Below are 21,834 nucleotides of genomic sequence, written 5' to 3'. Positions count from 1 at the left end.
CAGATGGCAGATGCTCATGCAACTTGTTTATATAAATATCAAAGTCAGTAGACAGGCTGGTCCTTGTTACATTCATGTCTTGCATATGTTGTCTGTTGAAGGAAAGGTTGTCAAAACATGTGAAGTCCGACGTTGGAACACACCATCCCGTCCTGCAATGGACTAGTTTATATATAAATGTATTGCCCAGTATAGCTTTTAATTGGGTTAAAAGAAAACAGAATGAGTTTAGAATAACGGTGAAATTCTTGGATGGATGAATGATGAAATAGAACTGGATGGTGAAAACCATCCAATCCAACAGTCATAAATAAATCCCATGTAATCCAATGATCGCCAACGGATAATTAGGAGTTGGGTGCCGCGATCACAGAAAAGGCCCTTATGCTAAAATAAGGTGGTTTTGTTGGTAGTACGTGTTCATAAGTTGGGTAGTAGACAACTTAATTATGGGGAGTGATTTTGATCCACTTTAGATTTCAGTAGACATGTGGTAATGGATTCAACTTTGGAGTAGAACCAGATATTTCACATTGATGGGTGCTGTTATTACTGATATGAATTACTACACTGATCGTCCTTATAATTGTCGAAGAAGAAACATATGAGTAAGTTGACAAGTGGATGTTTTACAATTAGAACCAGACAGTCTTAAAATTTTGCCAGCAGTAAGGTTGACTCAGTCTTACAGACAGCTGGAAATTTGTGGTCTAAAAATGTAATTTGGAGGTGTAAGAACATGGAAACCTTCACCAAAACTTCTCAGATTGACAGCAGTTTCAATCTGTTTCTTGTGGATTTTACTTCATTAAAATTGAAGAAGATCTTGGTTTTGTTGTTATGTCTCTTTTGAGTCACATGATAACTCATATTTTAGTACATGTCCACTCCATGATGGTGGTAAATCTAACATTTAAAATAAAAACAGCATCATGATGCATCATCATTAATCAGCAATTAGGACCACAACATTAAAAATATTCATTAAAGTTTGTGAAACCACCTACTCTCAACCAAACTTAATAACACAACATGGCAAATAATTGATCATGTTTAGTCAAGTTTAGCAAAATCCCATAACATCAATGGCTTGTTTGTTCATGTAATAATCATTGGCAAGAGCAGGTCTGCAAGAACTGAGGGAATATGGGGGCATGGAAGAAAGATTACCTGGATCTTGTTTTAGTTCCATGTGGCTTGCTCCTCATGTTTGGATACCATCTCTTCCTTCTCTACAGATACCTAAAATGCCCTCAGACGACCATCATCGGCTATGAGAATCACAACAAGAGAGCTTGGGTTGAAAGAATGTTTCAGGTCAGAAAAAACCCTGTAAAAGTTATCACAATATCAGATATTCTTGTTGAATTCCCCTGTGAACGGGAGAGTTTTTTGGTTTCAGGTGGAGCTGAAGGACCGAGGGCCGGCTATTTCTGTGATCAGTAGTAACATAACTGCCGCAACAGCCCTGTCGTCAATCTCCCTGGTCCTGAGCTCCCTAATCGGTGCATGGATTGGAAGCTCGACAGCTAATATATTCACCAGCAGCTATATTTACGGCAGCAGAACTCCATCCATAGTTTACATCAAGTACATAGCTCTTCTTTCTTGCTTCCTGGTGGCGTTTACCTGTTTTGTTCAGACGGCAAGGCACTTCGTTCACGCTAACTTCCTCATCAGCATGCCAAATAACGATATCCCAGTGAGTAGCATCGAGAGAGAGGTGATAAAAGGGAGTAATTTCTGGCTGATTGGCCTGAGATCACTCTGTTTTGCCATAACTTTGCTCCTCTGGATCTTTGGTCCGATCCCAATGTTTGTTTGCTCTGTGATCATGGTGGGGATGTTGATTAATCTCGACAGAAACACGACACCCTTGCATCGGTATGAGCCAGTTGGGAGACGAGAATTCCAGATGAAGATTGATCAGAAGAAAGAAGCAGTCAATAGGGTAGTTGAACAGCAAAATTAGCACATCAGAGCTCCAATTTACCATGATCTGTAAAGTTTACTTGATTACAATCTAGTGGTGAGTCAATATGCACCAGCAATTCACTTTTATCAGAAGAAAAAAAGATCAATTGGTTCAAGAATATGATTGTTCTGCTTCTGCATGAGTTTTTCTATTTTCCTTCAAGAACTCGTTGGTCTCTGTGGTAACAATTGCTCTCGGGAAGAGATCACGATATGCTGCTATATACAAGAACTTACATAGTGTTGCAATATACAGATTGCATACAGAAGAGTATCAAATTTTTCGTGTCGGATACAGTATTTGTATGAAAAATCAAAATTTTAAGTTGTACACTACATTCAAGAGGATGGCACCTGCTCCTTGTGTTCACTTTTGCTCTTCATTGTGTTTTACCGGAACTTGATCCTCACTGGCACTGCTTTTCCCGGAACTATCCACATCACGTGATTTTGAATTTGACGAGTTGAATTGTGCTCCACCGTGGCTACCAGGAGCTTCGGCAAAGGAGTTCATGGCAAGCTGGCCTGAGTAAAGAAACAAACCTAGAGAGTTGAAGCCAAACACAAACGTCGCAAGGTAGCACAGCCCGTTTATGATAGTCCTGCATGGAGTTGATGAAAACGGTTCATAAATCTAATATTGAAACGGGAAAGATAACTTGCGCTCGCCTTACCAAAATTACCTTATGGTTATGGTTATCTGGCGCACCTGGAAAATAGTAAAAATGTATACTATCAGTCTGTATACTATAACTAATCTGATAATATCCTTAACATCTACATGCATTTTAATAGGAAAGAGTTGATATAAGTGTCTAATGCATCTCTATTGTTTGATAGATAATTCCTGCATTATAGGAACGCAGTAAGTCATCTTTCTGTCTGATAAATGACTCCCGGAGTGTAGAAGTGCCCTGCTTATCGTTCTTTCTTTCTCATCCCCACCATCGGCAGCACCATAGCGTTGTTAAGCATGACAAAATTAGATTTCACCGACAATTTCAATATAATGCACGAGTTGAACTGAAGAATATATAACGTATACCGAAATCAGTGCAAGTAAATTGATCAAGAACAGACCGAGTAGTTATCCGAGAGCTTTTGGTGATTAAGAGTATATTCAATACTCGTCGTGAACTTGTAAAGAAGTACTCCGAACGCAGCAGCTATTAACGCTCCAAGAAGTGCCTGATCAGGTGAAGGAGTCTTGGATTTAACCGGTGACTTAGATACTGCTTTCAAACTCTCTATCGCCTCCTCCTGCAACGACTTTGTTGCTCCGGCCGACCTAAATCTCTGATCCAACATAAATCACAACATTACACACACACACATCTGCACAGCAATACTGAACTTCATATAAAAACAAAACTGCAAGACTCATTCCACGAAGTAGACTTATTTTGTGTTGCAAAAGGTTACATCGGCATAAACCGGTTGCTGCTATCCAACTAAGAAAATCTAAGCCCCACGAAAAATTTCTTTCACGAAAGCTAGTTGAGACATGGCACGATATGGTCATCGTATCTCCACTACAGTATTAGTAAGTTAAGCGCAACTTTCACTTAATCAAACAACGAGGTTGGAACTCGTAACGTTCAAGTGAAGAATTGAACACTGGACCACCATGTTAGTAGTTAATAATCAATGAAGCAGACTACTTCCAAGGAATAGTATGCAAGAATTAAACATGTCCCTAACAAAATTCTGCCCACATTTTCGTTCACATGTCGATTATCGTAGATTGAACACTTCCTTTGGCAGCATAGTAAAATTAGTAACATAGCTTCACAAGAGGGTAATTCCCACGGCTCTCTTGTGAGGATTGAGAAAATTGCATGTAAATTTAATATAGTTCAGTAAATTATATTCATTATTCTTGATGTTTGTTTCCATGTAAAAAATTAAATTTCTTCGTTAGTCAATTTCTTTTATTGAATTTATTGATATTAAAAAAAATTGAATGAAAATTCATATTTACTTATTACTAACTTATTGCAGCTTAAATTTTTTATCAAAGACTCTTGTAAAGGTGAAGAATACTTTCTTACATGCATTACTCTATGAAAACGTATAAGAATAATTTAATCAAAAAAATTTATTTGACATGCAAAAAGTAGACGTAAATATATATTTTTATTCAACTTTTTTGTTAATATTAATAAATTTGAGTGAGGAATAGGTTTATTTATTAAACGAAAATACGTGTAAGAATGTTAGATATAATATTTCGAATCACGTGCGTCTATATATAATTTTATCAAATTTTAGGGATGGCAATGTAAATATCCCCATATAAAAAGCAAGCTGAATTTCATTACCAACAAAATCGAAGCAACATAAAAAGACAACAGTATGAGAGTAAGAGTAGCAAATATACTGTTTGTTTGGCACGCTTGGCGCGGCGGCGGAGGGAGCGGAAAAGAAAGAGAGCGAAGGCACCGGTGAGTAGAACGCTGGCGGCGGTTTGGAGAGCCGAGTCATCGGAGGCGGCGAGAATCGAGTTAAGTGAGGGAAGGAGCTCAATGGGTCCCTCTTGGGGCGGCGCGGCGGCGGTGGTGAGTTCTTCAGATAGTTGGGCAAGCCATACTTTGTGGGCAGAGCATAGAGGATAGTGATTGTTGGGTCTGAACCGAAGATTGAGGTAGTGGGAAAATGGAGATGGAGAAAGAGAGGGGAAGAGGAAGGCGGCGGAGGAGGAGTGGCGGAGGAGCTGCCGCTGCGTCTGCATCATCATTTGCATTGTCTTCTCGGGCAGTATAGTAATAATGTTTGGAACTCAGACGACACAATAAATATCAACAGATGTTTTGTAATAAGGAAATATCTTCTCAAGATAGATATTTATTTGATTTTTGTAATAATTTATTTCTCAATATTAAATAAAAGAAATGAAATTGACATAATCTTTTATTTGTATTTATGATGAGCAATTTATGAATATTTGTTCTTTAAATTGAGGTGAGGAATCAATCCAAGAAAGAATACTGTTAGATATGTGCACTATGTTATTCCAATTTATAATTTATGTAGATAATGAATGAAAATAATTATTATTAACACAATATGATGATACATGTGTTATTTATTTTTCAATTTTGACCCAAAGATGAAATCCGACCCAAGTTAGATTGAGAAATCAAACCCAAATACTCAATGCTATTAGGTCAAACTCTTGTTGCCCATTCATTATGAGTAGATTGAAAGGATCATTAGCCCACTCCCAACCTCCGTCCTTATATTGATGGGCTTTTTTGAGCCAGCTTATTTTTATGCACATTAACAACTATAAATTTAGTAGTTATTTAAAAGAAACTTTTAATTTTATAAAAGATAATAAATAAAATAAATACATTCGGACTTGACACGGCCTGGTTCGGGCCTCAATCGAGCCGATTCATTTCTAGGCTTGGGTTTAGAAATAGACACAATTCGGACTTGACGCAGCCTAGTTCGGGCCTCAATTAAGCGAATCCATTTCTAGGCTTGGGTTAGAAATATAGACAATTTAGAAATAGGCCGTTTGGGCCAACTTATTTTTATGCACATTAACAACTATAAATTTAAGTAATTGTTAAAAGAAAATCTTAATTTCATAAAAAATAATAAATAAAATAGACATGTTCGGACTTGATGCGGCCTAGTTCGGGCCTCAATTGAGCCGATCCATTTATAGGCTTGAGTTTAGAAATGGACACAATTGGGGCCCAAAGCTCAGGACTACTTCAAGATCGATCATAAACAATAGTGCGTCGGTCCTGAACCAAGCTTTTTCAGATTGGTCCATGTCGGCCCTAAGTCGGCTCAACCCAGCCGAGCTCACTATACACCTTGACATAGCGACATGCATATAAGATTAATTGATTATATCTTATTACTTTGAGCGACCACCACATATAATATATAAATATTAGCTGGATTGGTAAGAACAAGATACTAACATTTAATAGCTGTAGATTATGTTCCCTCACTGTCAGAAGAATTTGAGTTGATGCGTAACACATAAAAATATGTGTTGTAAGCGACCTATGATTAAAGCCACCCCTTATTGTTTTAGGAAAAGAAAAGAAAAAAACAGGAAAGAAACAGAGAGCTGCAAAATGAGCCTTCTTGCTATTAATGTAGTTAGTACAAAATCTGGCAAAGCAAAGAATGTGTGAGTTGCCCAGAATGTTAGACAGAAACTTCTCTGTGACAATAATCAATCAATCAATCAATCAATTTCAAAAACAAAAGAGAGAATCTCAATTCTCAGTTCATACTAATACTATTACTACCTAACCATCATCATCTTCATCATCGTCAGAACCTTATATTCTGCAAAGTCAATTCCACCATCATCATCAAATTCTTGCAACTATATATATATAACAGCTAGTCTAACATATCAACACTCCTGCCGCACATTAGACGCCACCGCCCTGGCCCAGAACTTGATCTGCGCCTTCATGTCTTCGTTTGATCTCTTCCCACCCCACTTGGGAACCGCCTGAGCAGAACCCGGCCCCAGCGGCGGCGGAGGCGGCGGCACCCGCCACGCGGCCCTCCTCGCCATTTTCTCTTCGTTTTCGATGCTGACAACATCCGGGCTCAAGTTTCTTCTCTCCGAATCGAATCCCGACTCCGTCAAATCTTTGAAATCAACAGCGCTCCAGCTTTTCTGCGTCTTAACCTGATTTCCTGTGGGCTGAGGCTTTGTCGCCTCCAATCCCTCCAATTTCATGCTTTCCGCCTCAGATTTCCTTCTTGATCTCTGCCTTGATACGCTGGAACTCGGCGTCACGCCCTGTCAAATCATTTCAGGTTTTCTTCAACCAGATATACTATAAAATGAAAGGTATATATCATATATCATTCAATTCAAGCATAAAAGAGAGATATGAACCTTATTAGCAGAATGTTGTCTAGGAGGCAAGTTATCTCTGTGCTTCATAGAAGCCTGCCTGATCAATTTCCCCATGGAAAACTCAGTCTCCTCATCGTGAAACTCTTCCTTTTCCAGGCTTGTCGGCAGCGACGGGGCCCGAACCAACCTGTTTCCCGATGCTTTTCCGTCAGGCTTGCTTTTACGAGGATCTCCCCCTTTTACTCCCTGGAGAGATTGTCCAGCACCAGCACCAGCCCGCCTGATTTCCTCGTTCTTGATGGACGCATAGGTTTCTTCATACGATTTTCCAGGCGAATTCTCCTGGCTGTAGTTGAAAGAAGTACAGGGATCGGAGAAACTCCTCAGCATTCTTGATTTTCTCCGAAGCAAGTTGCCGAAAAACCAGCATTCTTCCAGGAGGTCTCCAGGCTCAACCTGGTGAGCATCGGTTTCCCTGGATTCATGAACATTGAGATCCATGCCTGCGAATATTGAGATGGGATTGGGGGGTTCTTGAAAATTTTTATATGGGGAGAGACATCGTTGGAAAGCTGTCAAATTGTCTGATTGGGAGGGCATGTGGGATTGGGATGTCATGTGCTTCAAGATTGCTACACATTTATTACTAATTGTTGGACATTGGAGTATGAGGTGTTTTTAATTATTGAAGTTGTGGACATTAGAATATGTGAGGTGTGTGTGTTAATCATTGAATTTCTATGACTTTTTGGAGGAATATTAATAGGATTCCAGATATCATCAACAATACAATATTTTATTTCATATGTATATATACACACACATATATGTGCTGGAAGTGGAATATCAGATGCAATATTGATTTAAATGAAAAATTCAAGACCATAAATATATACGTGGATAAATACAATATTTTTTAAGAATATTAAGCAATTTCAGTTAATTATATGTACTGCGTTCGTACCTACATTTTACAAGTGTCAAAATATTTAAGTCTTCATTTGTTAAAAAAACAGCGATTAATCAGTTTTATATTATTATTCAAGTAATTAATAAATAGACATGTGTTTTCCTTTCATATCAACTTAATCATATAAAAATTTCTCTCTTTTGATTTAATTAGTTCTTGATATTTTGAATTCTTAGTGTCTTAAACAACATAATTGAAGTATCATAAATAACTAAAGTATGAGATCATGAGTTCAAATATCACCAATGTGTACATATTTATTCCATTTCGTGTGAGGTTATTATATTGTTCTTTATTATATTAATCGAAATAATGTATCGATCAATCTATTAAAATACTAATATAACCATGATTGTTCCTGTCAAATAAAAAAAAAAGAAGAAGAATAGAATAGAGAGACTATATATATATATGTGATATAAATAGTAATAAGGGGGTTGGAGGAGGGGTGTGCATTAAATTGGACAACTAAGAATATGGGAAGAGGATTAATAGGCTAGAGATTGATGACAGCAAAGCTCCCATGTGCTAATTGTCCTTTGTTTTTCTTTTTTGTTCCCATCCCACTATGCATCTGACAGCTACAAGATAAGATGTTCATTCATAAATATAATCTCATCTATCTATCAAACATGACTGCACCAGACCAGATTTCTACGTTGTTTGAATTGACAGTAATAACGCTTTTTAACTTAGGGAAAAATTAAAGAACAAAAGAGATTGTTGTTTGCCAGACTTGGAACTTTTTGACTTTATATATGAGGAAGAAGCCTCCAAAGTTAGGACAGGCGATTGCATGTGATGGGGAGTTTGTTTTGGCTGATGATGATAAGAGCCACATCCTATTACCATACTGTGTGGCAGTTATCATGTCTTATCCGGATGGATCCGATTATGTTTGTGTCATCTAGTGGTGGATTTTGTTAAACAAGGGACGTGATGAGAAGGTTGAGAAAGAAATAATACGGGTTAGGCTTGTTGAGGATGGTTTTCGATTGAAAATTTGTTTTAAATTTTGAGTCGAAATAGAATGAGAGTTTGAACTGCAGGATATGATTTCGTAAATATGTTCTTTTAAAATGGATGGTGTGCAGTATTTAATACAAAGCATTATGTATCTCGATGCATAAACATGATTCATCTACTCTATCTTGATGATGATCTTTCAATCTATAGTGATCGCGTGTTAGATTCGGACCCGAAGCCGAGCAACATAGTAAAAATGGGCAAAGCGCCATTTCTTGGATTTAGTGGGGGATATCGAGCTTTTTGGACTTAATTAAAAAATGATCGCGCTATAAACATCACTAGCTATTAATTTAGAGGGTCCTTGTTATGTGAAAAAAATATATATTCTTTAAAATCTAAATATAGTAATACATCATTATTCCATATTATTTTTTTCATAAAAAAGGTGAAATATGAATTCAAAAAAGACAAAAATTCAGAAAAGAAATAATCAAAAGAAGAAAATTCTAACTCGAATCAAGTCCATCCATACTTCTCATTTGATTGGTACCAGACCAATTACATATAAATACAGTATATTTATTGTGTGATCCATTCGATTTGACTCGCCGATGTGACCTTATTGTAGATGAGAATTCTGTGTTAAACTTTCAACTGAGTTATAATGCCAAATGTGTCCCAACTCCAAGAAATAACAGCAAGTATGACGAAATCAAATCAAATAAAATTGTGGGGTGAAGCAAACTCAAATCAAATCAAATAAAAGTGTGGGGTGAAGCAAACTCAAATCAGTCAATCCACTTCAACTATAAATGAAGGGATTAGAGAGTGTAATATAGACTGCAATAATAAATTGGTGAGAGCATCCCTATCAGATGTGAGATTTGACTCATGACATGACTATATTCATAATAGGACCTGCACAGGATCTATAACCATCCAAATATATATATATAAATATCACAATTTATCAACAAAAAAGAAAAAGACAAACAAAAAACCAAGTTGCCGTTTGTGTGCTTTGCGGTTTTAGATGGATTGACCGAGTTATGAGAATCTCAGGATATTAACATTAGGGAATCCAAACATTCCAATAGATCTCCAAGAGGCTAGCTAGGCTGCTGGAAACCAAAACACCCACTCTAGCAAAACAAAGAATTTTTCGATTTTAACTATGAATAACAAATGGAAGCATATGCGGGAAACAAAATTTCAATGTTTACATACGTGTAGTTCGACGTCTATACTCCGCAAGTGCATCAAAATTTGCGGAAACCAACATGTGTTGAAGCTATAAACATGGTATCAATCAAAAGACTTCTTGCTCGTTACCAACCATTCTATAAGAAAACAAAGGCATAAATTCTCAAATTTACAATGATAAGAAACATCAGTACCTGTGTCTAAAGTAGCCAGTACACCATCCTTGAAAACAAACCTAGAATTAAGCCCTTGAGAAATCCCAGGACGATTTTCTTTGCTGGTTGTACCCTTGCTCGTTGCATGACAACCACATTCCATTATCAACAATTTGTCTGCATTTTTACATTCAGGCGTGTCTGTTACCTGAAAATCCCGACACTCACAGTATTTTCTATAGTTGTCACCTTCTTCCCATATTATAGCCGAGGGGTTTTCACATTGGAGAAATTTACTAAGCAACAAAATAAGATTTGCTGACAAGGAGGAAAGAAAATCATTCAAATCCTCTACGGTTGAGTCAGTTCCTTTCTTTCCCCACTCGATATTTATAATTCTCAACAGTAAATTGTGGAGGTTGATAATGCATTCTGAACAACACTGGTAAAAGCACGTAACAGCAGGACCACCTTTAAGACTGCCAGGATCTGATGCATTGTTGATATCAAGAATATTTGCACCTGAGTTTTCACCAGTATCTTTGGACAGGATTTCATCATCAATCAAGGGCGGACCATTAGGCGGGCTAGAAATTTCAGCAGCAGAAGAAAGCTCAATAACAGGCTTATCACCTGAACCATGGGGACCGCCTGCCTCCAAATCAGAAATACTCTCCAGGAAACCATTGCAATGTTTGACAGATACATGACCCGTTTCTGCATTATCTCCAATGGCTTCAGCCTTAGATGACTCTAACTTCACCTCAGTTGGTGCTAACACGTGTTCAGGAGAGCAACAATCAGCGGAGACAACTTGATGGGAAGGCTCTTCTATTGTTACTGCAACTTTGTTAGCAGCATCCGCACATCCATTATCAACTTCTGTTGGATTACATCCAACATCTCTAGCACCAAATTCCTGAGTCATTTTTTCCAACACTTCTGATCCCTGTATGATTCCATTGTCACATTCAGAAGTACTGTCCTTGTGGACATGATTGTCAGACGATCCAATACAAGTATTGGTGTTTGCCTCTGAAATATGAGTATCCACCTCCAAACTGAAAGAAATTATTGTTTTAGTGAGAAGGTAAGAAGAAATGAGACAGATAAAGGGGTAAAAGAAGCAATTAGCAATACCTTTGCAATGCATGCGCCCAACTAATAACCATATCTTCAAGATAAGCCACTTGTGATAGAAGACGAACGAACTGGCTTCTGTCTTTCCCAGCTTGAATTTTATCATCAATTCGTCCAACCAGAGTTTCCAATACTTTTCGAACCTCAGAGCATACTTCCCTTAGAGAAGTGTATTCACCTCTGTATGCTGATAAACCAACGGCAACTAGTCCTCTAACTAATCCAGATTCTTTAGTTTTGGTATTGCTAGAACTAGAGGCAGTGGCAACCTTCTCTGTTGAGTTCATAGGACGGACAATGCAAGAATTGAAGGGCCAACCTTTCCAGGGTCCATCAGTGTTGGCAGAAGGACCTTCTTTCAACTTGGATGTGACCCAACAAAGTTCAGCAAAATGAGGATAACAAAGAATCTGATACCCAAATGTTGATATTGCTAACAGCAAGTTTGGTTTCCCTTTCAGAGTTTTATTTGTAAAGCCAACTGGACTAGACGGACCGACATGGCAAGATTTATTATGGCAAACTCGATCAGCATCACCTTCAACAGCATAACAGGCTTTGTCCTCAACTGAGTTTTCATGAAAATGATTTCCACCATGAAGTGACAGAACAAAATGCTGCGCGAAATCCTTTGACAACTTCGCAGCAAAAGAAGTAATCACCTTGGCATGATTAAATTTTGCATCAAGCTGCACATAGAACCGCGGCACCTTAGTATTCAGTGGCCTTGGGAGGCTGCAACTCAATATCCCATTCCCAAAAAATTGCCTTATTCTATTAGGGAGCAATGAAAAAGGTAATTCCGACGTAGCCTGTATAAGAAAAATTTTGCAATGAGCATTTGTTAAGTATTAATATGTTATTAAGAGTGCAATATAGCCCTAAATAAATAGGTTATTACCCAACAGAGATATGCTTATATACAAGCACTGGCTTAGGATGAAGAATACAATAAATAGCTAAAAGAGAATGCTTTATTTTCTCCAGATGCATCAGTAGCATACAAGTGAAATTGCAAATGCTAGAGAGCCCACATAATAATATCAGAAAATTCAAGAGAAAAAGGGCAAGAGTAAACTGCCATAAGGCACATGCAGGATGCTTATATTATAAAACAACTTATGATTTTCTAGATCACCACGCAAGGATCTTTGGAACAGCCTGCACAAGAACATAACTGGATACCAAGCGCTGGTAGCAGCCAAATGGAAAATTAATAATTTCTCCTAAACTATTACATTTCAAACTCCAAAAGATAACTATGCAGCTCTCCGGCATCATTAGTATATCCTGTAAAGATCATTCCAAGGAAATCTTTATAGACAATCTAAAACAACTAACTAATGCATTCTTTTCTTCAAGTCTGCATATAACGGAGTAAAACCGCATCTAGATCAGAAGAAAAAACCATTTTGACCTATCGCTATATGGAAACCAACAGGATACATTAAATGGAATATGAAAAGCTTGGAACAAGCTAATCACACATAATACCTCTAGGAAAGGGAAAAAGACAACAATAAGATCTAACCTTTATCATTAATCTTGATAACAGACTTGCAAAGGAAGGCATCCACTTCTACTCCGGACTTCTACATTTTGCACAACTCTTATATCCTATCTATCACTGGACATAACCCCTATTTTGCATAGACACCACAATTTCTTTATGCAATTTTTACAAATTTCAGGATTTTACAAAATTTAAAAGGAATCTGCAATTATAAGAAACAGTATACCCAAAAATAATAATAATAATAATTTTATTTTATCCATTTTCTTCTTAATTTTCTTTTCCAACATTTTGCTTTTATTTTTTCTTTCAACAATATTGTAATCAAAATATCACATTGCTTACTTCTAACATTACGAAATAACTGGATTTCTTATTACAGTTATGCATATAATTTATAACTTATTTTCTAATAACATACATACATGTATATATACGTCTACTCGTATACCTTGTAGATAAAATTTTTAGAGTCGAGCCGTAATGTATACTAAGATTTTTATAAAGTATGTGTTGTTTCTGTATTGTGTTCGAGTCACCGTGTCCGTGTATGAAGACCTAAACTTGACGTGACAAAGATATTAGACATAAGTATTAAAAATGGAAAATATACAGTATGATTAGTGAGCTAATGCTTTCTTCATAAGCATGAGCTGGTAGACAGTGACAATTAATTCCATTGAATACGAGATCGTAGTTTCAAAAATAACAAGAAATTATAACACAAGCAAAATTCAGAAACAAACTAAAAGTCATGTAGGAGAATATCTACCAACTCAACCAGACATCCCTTTTCATGTCAGTAATTCCATTGAATACGAGATCTTAGTTTCAAAAATAACAAGACATTATAACACAAGCAAAATTCTGAAACAAACTAACAATCACTTAGGAGAATATCTATCAACTCACCAGACATCCTTTTCTGTATGAAAAAGGAAATATCGCATTAGAAGCACAGAACATCTTGATATGCAAGACACATCAAGGAGTGATTACAAGATGCAGGTTTCCTCTAAAAAACTTGATGTGGCATGTTCCTCTAACCAAAATCCAGCAGCCCCGTTTGAATCAGGAAAAAGCTTAATATTAAATAGCAGAAGGTGAGCCTTAACTAAAATTACAATTTTCATTTTTAAATCTTGGCAATATATCCAGAAGTCATATCATGTTCTTTACAAAGGTACTTTCTTTCTGAAGTTTTTGGTCTAGGGCCTCTAGGCCACCCTGTGCCACATGCCCCCATAAAAGATGTGTTTGGACGTTTCCCAACAGATATGAATGGTAAAATACTTTTTTGGTCTACCAACACTAATCAAATTTAAGAAAACCACAGGTAATAAAAGCATTTACAATATTTTTTGAACCTTTGATACAAGACACATAAATTTGGCAGTCAAAAAGTAGAAGCCCGAGATATCCCTAAAAGGATGGATTGAACACTTATCTATTTCTTCAAAGGAAAAGTCAAATAAAAAGCTAATAGCGCATACTACATCACAATCTTTGAAGCAGTTCCTTCATTTTCCATCTCACGAATACAAGAATTTAACTCAACCTTCAATCAAAGAAAAAGCCACCTTACCAGAATTATCAAGGAGGAATTCACACGCATGGACTCCACCTGCTCAATGAAAGAGGCCCACAGATACGAGGCCACCTTCACTACAGTTTGAGTCTGTGTTGCCATTACATCAGCACTTGGATATAGTCCATCTTCCATGTCAACTTCCCAGCGCCCACCAGAAGATGTCTTACCAGGGGACTGAGGTTCCATTGGAGATGATTCACAGCCATCTTCAGAGGCTTTATCACATGTCTCGATAGCCCACAAATCAATTGTTGGCAAATATAGCATGCAGGAATTTGCACCAGTGCATCTCACTGTCACAACAACAATTACATTCCTCATCAGACGAACTCAGGGAAATGGAGGAGGTTGGAAGGAAGCAAATAGGGGAGAGAAGGAGGCAGGAACTCTAAGTGTAGTTCAAATAATTGGATAGAGAACCCAGGGGGTGAAGAAAATAATGACTTTGACAACATTTAATCTTAACACCATGCACCCCGGTTTAAGGGCAACAGTTCGGACAGAGAAATAGCAGGAAAACATGCTCTAGGTGCTCTAGAGCCATCACCAATCTGGATTGAACTGCCTCAAGCTAATTCACTTTAGCACCAAAAGCTTTCATAGATCTCTTCATTTCACTTCTCTGTCTCCTTGCATTCCAAGGACCTCAAAATGAGACCTCATACTCCTTAACTCATTTATAACAGCTAATAAGAGAAAGTGGACATGCAAATCTTTCTGCTCTTTAAATTGCAAACATATATAAAATGCCCAGACACCATACATAGAATGAAACAGAATAGTCAAAGATCAACAAATAGCAGACGTAAAAGATGATATCAGTCAATGGCACACCAACGAACAGGGAAGGAGCGTGACTTTCAAGGATCGAGCAAAAGAACAATTTGCATTTGTGAAAATGCATATAGTGATACAGATGAGGACACAACGACACGAAATGAAATGAAAAAAATATGGATAAAATACAAGACATCTGTACCTTACAAGAAATATGAGGCCAAAGACTTTACAAGATGGACTAAGTCTGTAAGGGCAGCAGTATCCAAATCCATAAGTTTGCAAGTGGCAAAAGGGAATAAGTTATTAATTACTAATATTCAACTACCATCAACCAGGATCTTCCCCAACCTTATTATTCATTGGCAGTATTAGCATGATACATCATGGAATTCAATTAACATTCTAAGAGCATCTCACACAAATAATCCTCGATCAGACAGAAACAAACATTGTCTGTCCTGAGCAGGTTCGTCATGCCTTAGCAGAACACTTGCACTACCATGTCAAGCTATAACTGAAGTTTGAACCACTATGGACATGGAAAGTAAAATATAATATCATAGGAATAAACTAAAATCACATGTGATAAACATATTGAGATGAAATTGGGAACTGCTTTTGAAGGGAAGCTCCTAATTGTACGGGAACATACAGAAAAATAGGTTCCCAAAAAATCATGAATTTAAAAATAGCATAAATCACACTTTTGCCACTTAGTAAGTTGAACTATAAAATCAGACATACTCAATATCCGTGTTAGCCCATGAATCATGTCTCCATGTCCTTCATGAGAGATGCTAGCCAAATCAACTTTCCATACATCAATATTGCCAATGAAACAGTGGAGAAGAGATGAAGCAATATGCCTCTGGCCAGATCTCGGACTTCCACAAATCAACAATTGAAATCCTGGTTTATCACATGATCCAGTAGACTTTGTTTGTAACAACCCAGGGCGAGCACCCGTATACTGAGACTTGTGATGGATATTTTTTGAACAATCCTCATCAGAATATTCCTCTATGACAATAGAGCCGCATGGGACACTCTCTTCAACCAGAATATTTCCAAGCAAAAGTTTCCTCTCAATCTCACTTGTAACATCCACTTCCTGTAGCAAACCATTAATGTGCAACCACCACTTATCACTTTGCACTTTTCTGCTATCTAAAGCAGAAACAATTACATTTTTCACCAATATAGAAGCCCTGTAAAGATGTGATGGCAACCAGATGCGCTCATCCAGATACAGGCAAACCAGCAGTCTTGTTAGTGGCTGCAGAAGACAGGGAAGAAGATGAATTTTAAGAGGTGAAGAGACCACTTCATTCAGAGCAATTCCACTTTCTCTTCTAGAACATGGAGGTGGTGCACATGAGAGAGCCTTCAACCAATCTCTCTCTTCCACTGCAAATGCGGGAATAGCTGGGCATTTACTGTTTGCAGCACTAGTTTCAGCCGCTGAGAGAACTTCTTGCAAGGGGAAGCTCCTCCTCAGAGCAATTATAGCCGCCTGAGTACAAAGAGCTTGTAGATCAGCACCAGCAAATCCCTCAGTATGCTTTGCTACCCACTTCAATAGGGACCCACTTATTGGCTTGGGCCACTTCTGAGTGTGCAGTGAGAGGATCCCTTCTCTGTCCTTAACAGAAGGAAGAGGAAAATAAATCTCCCGATCAAACCTCCCAGGTCTTCTTAGAGCTGGATCAACTGCGTCAGGACGATTAGTTGCTCCAATTACAATAACTGAACCTCGAGATTTTAGGCCATCCATCAACGCAAGCAACGTGGAGACAACTGAATTATGCGTTTGATCTTGCTGCTTAGAGCGACATGGGGCCAAACCATCTATCTCATCAAAGAAAATAATAGAAGGTTGGGATTTCTCGGCAACTTGAAATAAAAGTCTGAGCTGGCGCTCAGCATCACCAACATACTTGCCAAGACAATCTGCACCTTTGCGTGCAAAATATGCTATTCTCCTGTCCCCACGAGCACAAGCACCAACTAGTGCACGCACAACCAATGTCTTGCCAGTTCCAGGATATCCATGCAACAGAACTCCCCTAGGAGGCGTAAGTCCTAGATTATTGAAAAACTCAGGGTATAAGAGTGGCAAAATAACCACTTCTTTCATGCACCGAATGACATCTTGCAGCCCAGCAACAGATTCCCAGCCCTGAAATCGTCTCTCGCCCTCTGAGTTTTCACCTCCAATGTATGTAGGTGCAATTCTCCACAAATCCCTATGAAGCCTCTTACTTTCACGTTTCAAAAATTCCTCATCCTCCCCACAGTTCTCTAACCATTTTTCTTCTGCTTCAATATCCTTACGGCATGCATCATTAGCCATCTTGCGTAATTCCAACTTCAACTTTTTAGCTTTCATTTTCTTCAAACGCTGTGCATTCTGTATTCCATGTGGTTGAAATAGCCGCCGATGATCAGTGCATGCTATAAGAAATTTACGATGATCAAAGATGCAACCTTTTGCTCGTGCACATGGCTGCAAAATTTATACAAAACCAGAACCAACCCAGTGAATATTTTTAATAAGAAAATGTAACAGCAACATACACAGTAAAGAGAAACAAAGCAAACAAAATGAAATTCAACAAGTCAATGAAGATTGAGAGGGTGAAAGAGATGCTAATCTTTTGTATAAAAACCACTCACTAGGTGGTAAGTTTTTGGACATCGATCAACACGACATCCTATGGTTGCTCCAGGTCTCCTACAGCGGCTGCATTTCAGCACCCTTCCACGGTATAGTGCAGCCCTAACATTTTTTAGGCATCCCAGTCCTGCAAAATAAACCTGAAAACAATTATGAGAATAGCTGATAGAATATTATTAACAAAAGGAAATAAGAAGGCCAAGAACATTCAATTTCTATGGATATCAACAGTATAGAAAATCAGATAGTCAAGATTGTTGCTTACATCCTATTAAGATTTCCATCATTAAGCTACACTTAAGAAGGTAGAATGCTGAAACCTGATAGACTTCTAAATGAACATGAAGAAAGTTTGAGTGATTCTAAATCATATCTTGTTGCATGCAAAAACACACAGGCAGGCACACACAGAACAATTATAAACGAGATAGAGTGAACTAAACATGGCAAACCCCTTTTTCTCCCTCCAAAGAAATGGTGGCCACAGGAAGCAAAGACCAATATTCTTCACAGAGATAACAGTGCAAACTGAAAGTAAGATTTGACATCTCAATCAATATGAAGCATGGAGCTCAAAACCAGCAATAATTAATACTATGTAGTAAATGAATTTACTAGAAAGACCCAGCAACCAACATAGAAGAGCTTCGCTTCATACCAATCACCAGATCAGAATTGAACTTAGCCCACATTGGGACCTTGTAATGGGAATACCAGCAAAGATATGAAGCTTGAGTGAATATAATTATTTTACAACTTAAATTATTATGGCCTTGCCTTGTCACCAAGGTTGCAGTAATATGTTACTAGTCTCAAACTTATGCGAAATATTTTTTGCATCCATCATACATACTATGGTAGGAATGAAGAACAAAAGCAGTGCAGTTCAAACTTCTAATTTTCATTTGAAACATTGGGATCTGAGAAAGACCCAATAACACAAAGCCTGAACCTTTCAGCTCAAACAAAAGGTTCCTAAGTCCTCCACAAAACGAAAAAACATGCCTGAAAAAGTTAATCAGGCATCAAAGGCAGCTTAATTTTCATATTTTCATAAGTAGGCATAAATTTGAACAAATCCATTCCACTCACACAAATAAGGAGACCTACCCCCAAAAAGATACATGTTAAAAGATAAGGCCCAGCTAGACATCCTTGCAGTCACCTGCTTGTCTGACAACTATAAAATCAACATGCAAAGATAGTCTAATACCAAAAGGCATCCCAACATCGATGACAAAAAACAAAGAAAGAACCACCAGAGGGGAAAAGAAAAAAAAAACCACAGGGAAGAAAGAAAGAAATAACCCATCCATTCAGAAAACTTCCTATGCTTCCCCTTTCTCATAGCCCAAAGAGGAGAAACATTCTTTCCATCCTAAATCAACTACCCATATTTATGGAATTGCCAAGTTGGCAATCAAAAAGAAGGATATTTCCGGTTAACGAGTAAGTACAACAATAAGAACACAACATACTCTTAGCTTAACTCCTACAAAGTAGAGCCATAAAAAAGGTTCTATATAGAGTGCCCACTAAAGGCATGAAATACAGTAAACAGTTTGAATGAGGCATAGATTTTCAACCAATATAACTATCCGACATAACAAAATTCTACAGATACAAGGATATAAAACACACCTCTGGACTCCATACAGCACATTGCTGATGAACCCAAATTCCTGCTATCCCAAATCGATCATTAATAGGACCAAGAAGCCGTCCAAGCCATCCAGATTGATCACCAAATCCATCCCATACATCATAGTTAGGCTCCTCTGAAGCAGATGATCCACTATATACCTCATTATCACTACCGGCACCTTCCAGTACAAGTATTTTTGGAGGCTTGCCATCAGTACCACCACCACATAAACCACAGCGCCTTCCAAGCTTTATTCTTGGTTTGCTGTCTGCATCGAAAGAAGTATTGTATTTCCCTTTTGATTTTTCACATGTCTCATCTCCAAGAGGTTTATCAGGATGCGCCTCATCTTTTGATTGGTCAGCTGTAGCACAGTCAACTTTAACAACATTTTCTTGCTCAGATGAAGCACAGTCAACTTTAACAACATTTTCTTGCTCAGATGAAGCACAGTCAACTTTAACAACATATTCTTGCTCAGGTACAAGATCACATGCCAATTTTTCCAGCTCCGCAGACTCGTTCCTTCCTTCCACATTGCCATTGCTCTGGCATCCTTCAACATCTGAATCCCTTTGAACTTCAGTCTCCTCTCTCTCAGCCAACTCTGAAGCCACATGGCAATCGTCTACTCCAACTTCACTTCTGCAATCCAATTTAAACTCCAAGCACAATCCATCCACCTCACCCATCTCTTCTAACAACTTATTTGTATTCTTTTCTTTGCCAACTTCCACTCTACCTCCCAAATCCTTCTCCTGGTTTTCATTTGCCAAACCATTTGAAGCTTTAATTCTTCCCGGCCTCTTTGATCTAACAACTGTTGATTTCTCACCCACCAAACTCTCTTTCTTATCACAACTCTCAGGCTTCATTTCATCCCCAGAGCCATCAGAATCCTCAAAGAGCTTTCTCTTACCCTTCAATGAAGACTCTCCCTTACACCTCTCAGAAAAACCAGCACACTTTGCTCTAGATCTCAACCTCGACACCCAACCAACATTGCATCCATCCAAATCCCTTGAACTTGAGCAAGGGGTTTTGCAGTGCACCCCATCCTTTCTCCTAACTTTCTCAACGCTACAAGCCACATTCTTATCAATCTTCTGCCGCTTTTTGGGTGGCATAGGCGAAGAATCCAGCAACACAGGAGCTCTACGAGTCCTACTGCTTCTACGGAGCTCCAATTCATTCCCTCCATTATTAACGTCAGCAGATTCAACCTTCTCAACCCCTCTATGGCTCCTAGTGTAAGCCTTTTCACAAATGGCGTCTAATCTCTTGTGCTTTTTCTTACCCTTAAACTTATTCCTGAGTTTCTGATCCTTCCTTCTCTTACCAACTGATTCAGACCGCGTTAATCGCATGTCAAAAACCCTCCAACGCAAATACTAAAAAATTATAAATTCTGACCTATCTCCTTTCTCCTCCCCTGTCTCCCTATATAATTTCTATACCTCCTGCCACGAATCTGCCGCCCACCATACAAACTAATTCCAAAATCAATTTGGCTTTTGTTCAAAAAGCTTCCCGTCCAAAAGGGAATCGCAAAACAAACAAATTAGATAAAATGAGGCCGATGCAAGACTGACCTCGGAATGATGGATCATGCAGAAGAAACACAAAAAATGAAACCCTAGAAACTATCCGATTTCAACTTGAATTCGTCCCGAGAAAGCTCAGTATTGGGAGATTTTAGACTCAGATTTCCTGATTATTCGCAGAAATTCATCATTTTCATTTTTCCGTAATGTTTTTCCCCCCCAGAGTCAAGAGTTTTAGGGCTTTTCTCTCCGAAAGAAGGCTGTTACAAAAAGACTACTAGGGCGGAGGAATTGAGAAGGCTTCAGAATTCACACTGGAAAAAGAAAATATATATATATATGTATCAATATATTATGTCCTCAGACACTCGTGCTTTCAGCGCGTGCATACACGAATCAACCAAGGGGTTAGAGTCCGGGCCCACGGGTTCTGATTGTGTGACGTGGCAACTCTAGAGTTGTTTGAGTGGTCGATTGTACCACACACTGACGGGTGCGGGTGGGGTGTGTATAGAGTGAAGTGATTTTCTCAATTTTTGTTGATTTTTCCCACCAAACGTTACCGCCAAAATTGGGTATTTTCATATTTTTTGGGCATTGACAAAAGTGTGTGTATATGTATATACATTTTGTCTTACTTTTATGTTGTTTGATCAGCTCAATACATTCAAATTAAACCAAACTTGTTATATGAACTTTATACCAGGAGGTAATAAAAGAAATTTGAAGAGATCAAAAAATGAAAAGTGCTGAAGAATTATTTAAATTGGAAGGAAGGATTATGTGATTCTTTTCTACTAATTTTATATTAATTTAATTTCAATTAA

The 21,834-nt window shown here is 38.0% G+C and overlaps 4 protein-coding genes and 1 long non-coding RNA gene across 6 annotated transcripts; 2 read left to right on the top strand and 3 right to left on the bottom strand.

Annotated features, from left to right (window-relative positions):
- Positions 1-172: 172 nt before the first annotated feature.
- LOC110013107 (uncharacterized) lies at positions 173-2,095 on the top strand. Its single transcript, XM_020698750.2, has 2 exons — positions 173-1,317; positions 1,403-2,095. Exons 1-2 carry the CDS (start codon positions 1,147-1,149, stop codon positions 1,970-1,972), a joined length of 741 nt encoding a protein of 246 aa, XP_020554409.1. The 5' UTR covers positions 173-1,146; the 3' UTR covers positions 1,973-2,095.
- A 55-nt stretch (positions 2,096-2,150) lies between these two features.
- Positions 2,151-4,769, bottom strand: LOC105177083 (uncharacterized). Its single transcript, XM_011100105.3, has 4 exons — positions 4,355-4,769; positions 3,055-3,270; positions 2,658-2,683; positions 2,151-2,576 (listed from the first exon to the last, which is right to left on the bottom strand). The coding sequence occupies exons 1-4, from the start codon at positions 4,715-4,717 to the stop codon at positions 2,342-2,344; spliced, it is 840 nt and encodes a 279-aa protein (XP_011098407.3). The 5' UTR covers positions 4,718-4,769; the 3' UTR covers positions 2,151-2,341.
- Positions 4,770-6,147: 1,378 nt separating this feature from the next.
- LOC105176968 (uncharacterized) lies at positions 6,148-7,438 on the bottom strand. Its single transcript, XM_011099969.3, has 2 exons — positions 6,860-7,438; positions 6,148-6,760 (listed from the first exon to the last, which is right to left on the bottom strand). The coding sequence occupies exons 1-2, from the start codon at positions 7,436-7,438 to the stop codon at positions 6,362-6,364; spliced, it is 978 nt and encodes a 325-aa protein (XP_011098271.3). The 3' UTR covers positions 6,148-6,361.
- Positions 6,671-7,630, top strand: LOC148784493 (uncharacterized). Its single transcript, XR_016063556.1, has 2 exons — positions 6,671-6,811; positions 6,977-7,630. It is a non-coding gene; the product is annotated as an uncharacterized LOC148784493 (long non-coding RNA).
- Positions 7,631-9,532: 1,902 nt separating this feature from the next.
- Positions 9,533-21,305, bottom strand: LOC105176969 (P-loop containing nucleoside triphosphate hydrolases superfamily protein). Of its 2 annotated transcripts, XR_849012.3 has the most exons (7): positions 19,460-21,305; positions 17,818-17,958; positions 15,886-17,647; positions 14,356-14,654; positions 11,258-12,069; positions 9,987-11,178; positions 9,533-9,901 (listed from the first exon to the last, which is right to left on the bottom strand). XR_849012.3 is itself a non-coding variant. In XM_011099971.3 (6 exons), exons 1-6 carry the CDS (start codon positions 20,828-20,830, stop codon positions 10,065-10,067), a joined length of 5,499 nt encoding a protein of 1,832 aa, XP_011098273.1. In that variant the 5' UTR covers positions 20,831-21,305; the 3' UTR covers positions 9,903-10,064. The 2 variants fall into 2 exon arrangements, 1 of the variants encoding a protein (XP_011098273.1); XM_011099971.3 differs by lacking the exon at positions 9,533-9,901 and having other exon boundaries at positions 9,903-11,178.
- Positions 21,306-21,834: the final 529 nt, after the last annotated feature.

The sequence above is a fragment of the Sesamum indicum genome, linkage group LG13 (genome assembly GCF_026168435.1).
Source record: "Sesamum indicum cultivar Baizhima isolate 11 linkage group LG13, ASM2616843v1, whole genome shotgun sequence".
Classification (NCBI taxonomy): Eukaryota; Viridiplantae; Streptophyta; class Magnoliopsida; order Lamiales; family Pedaliaceae; genus Sesamum; species Sesamum indicum.
This window is presented reverse-complemented; position numbering and strand designations above follow the sequence as displayed.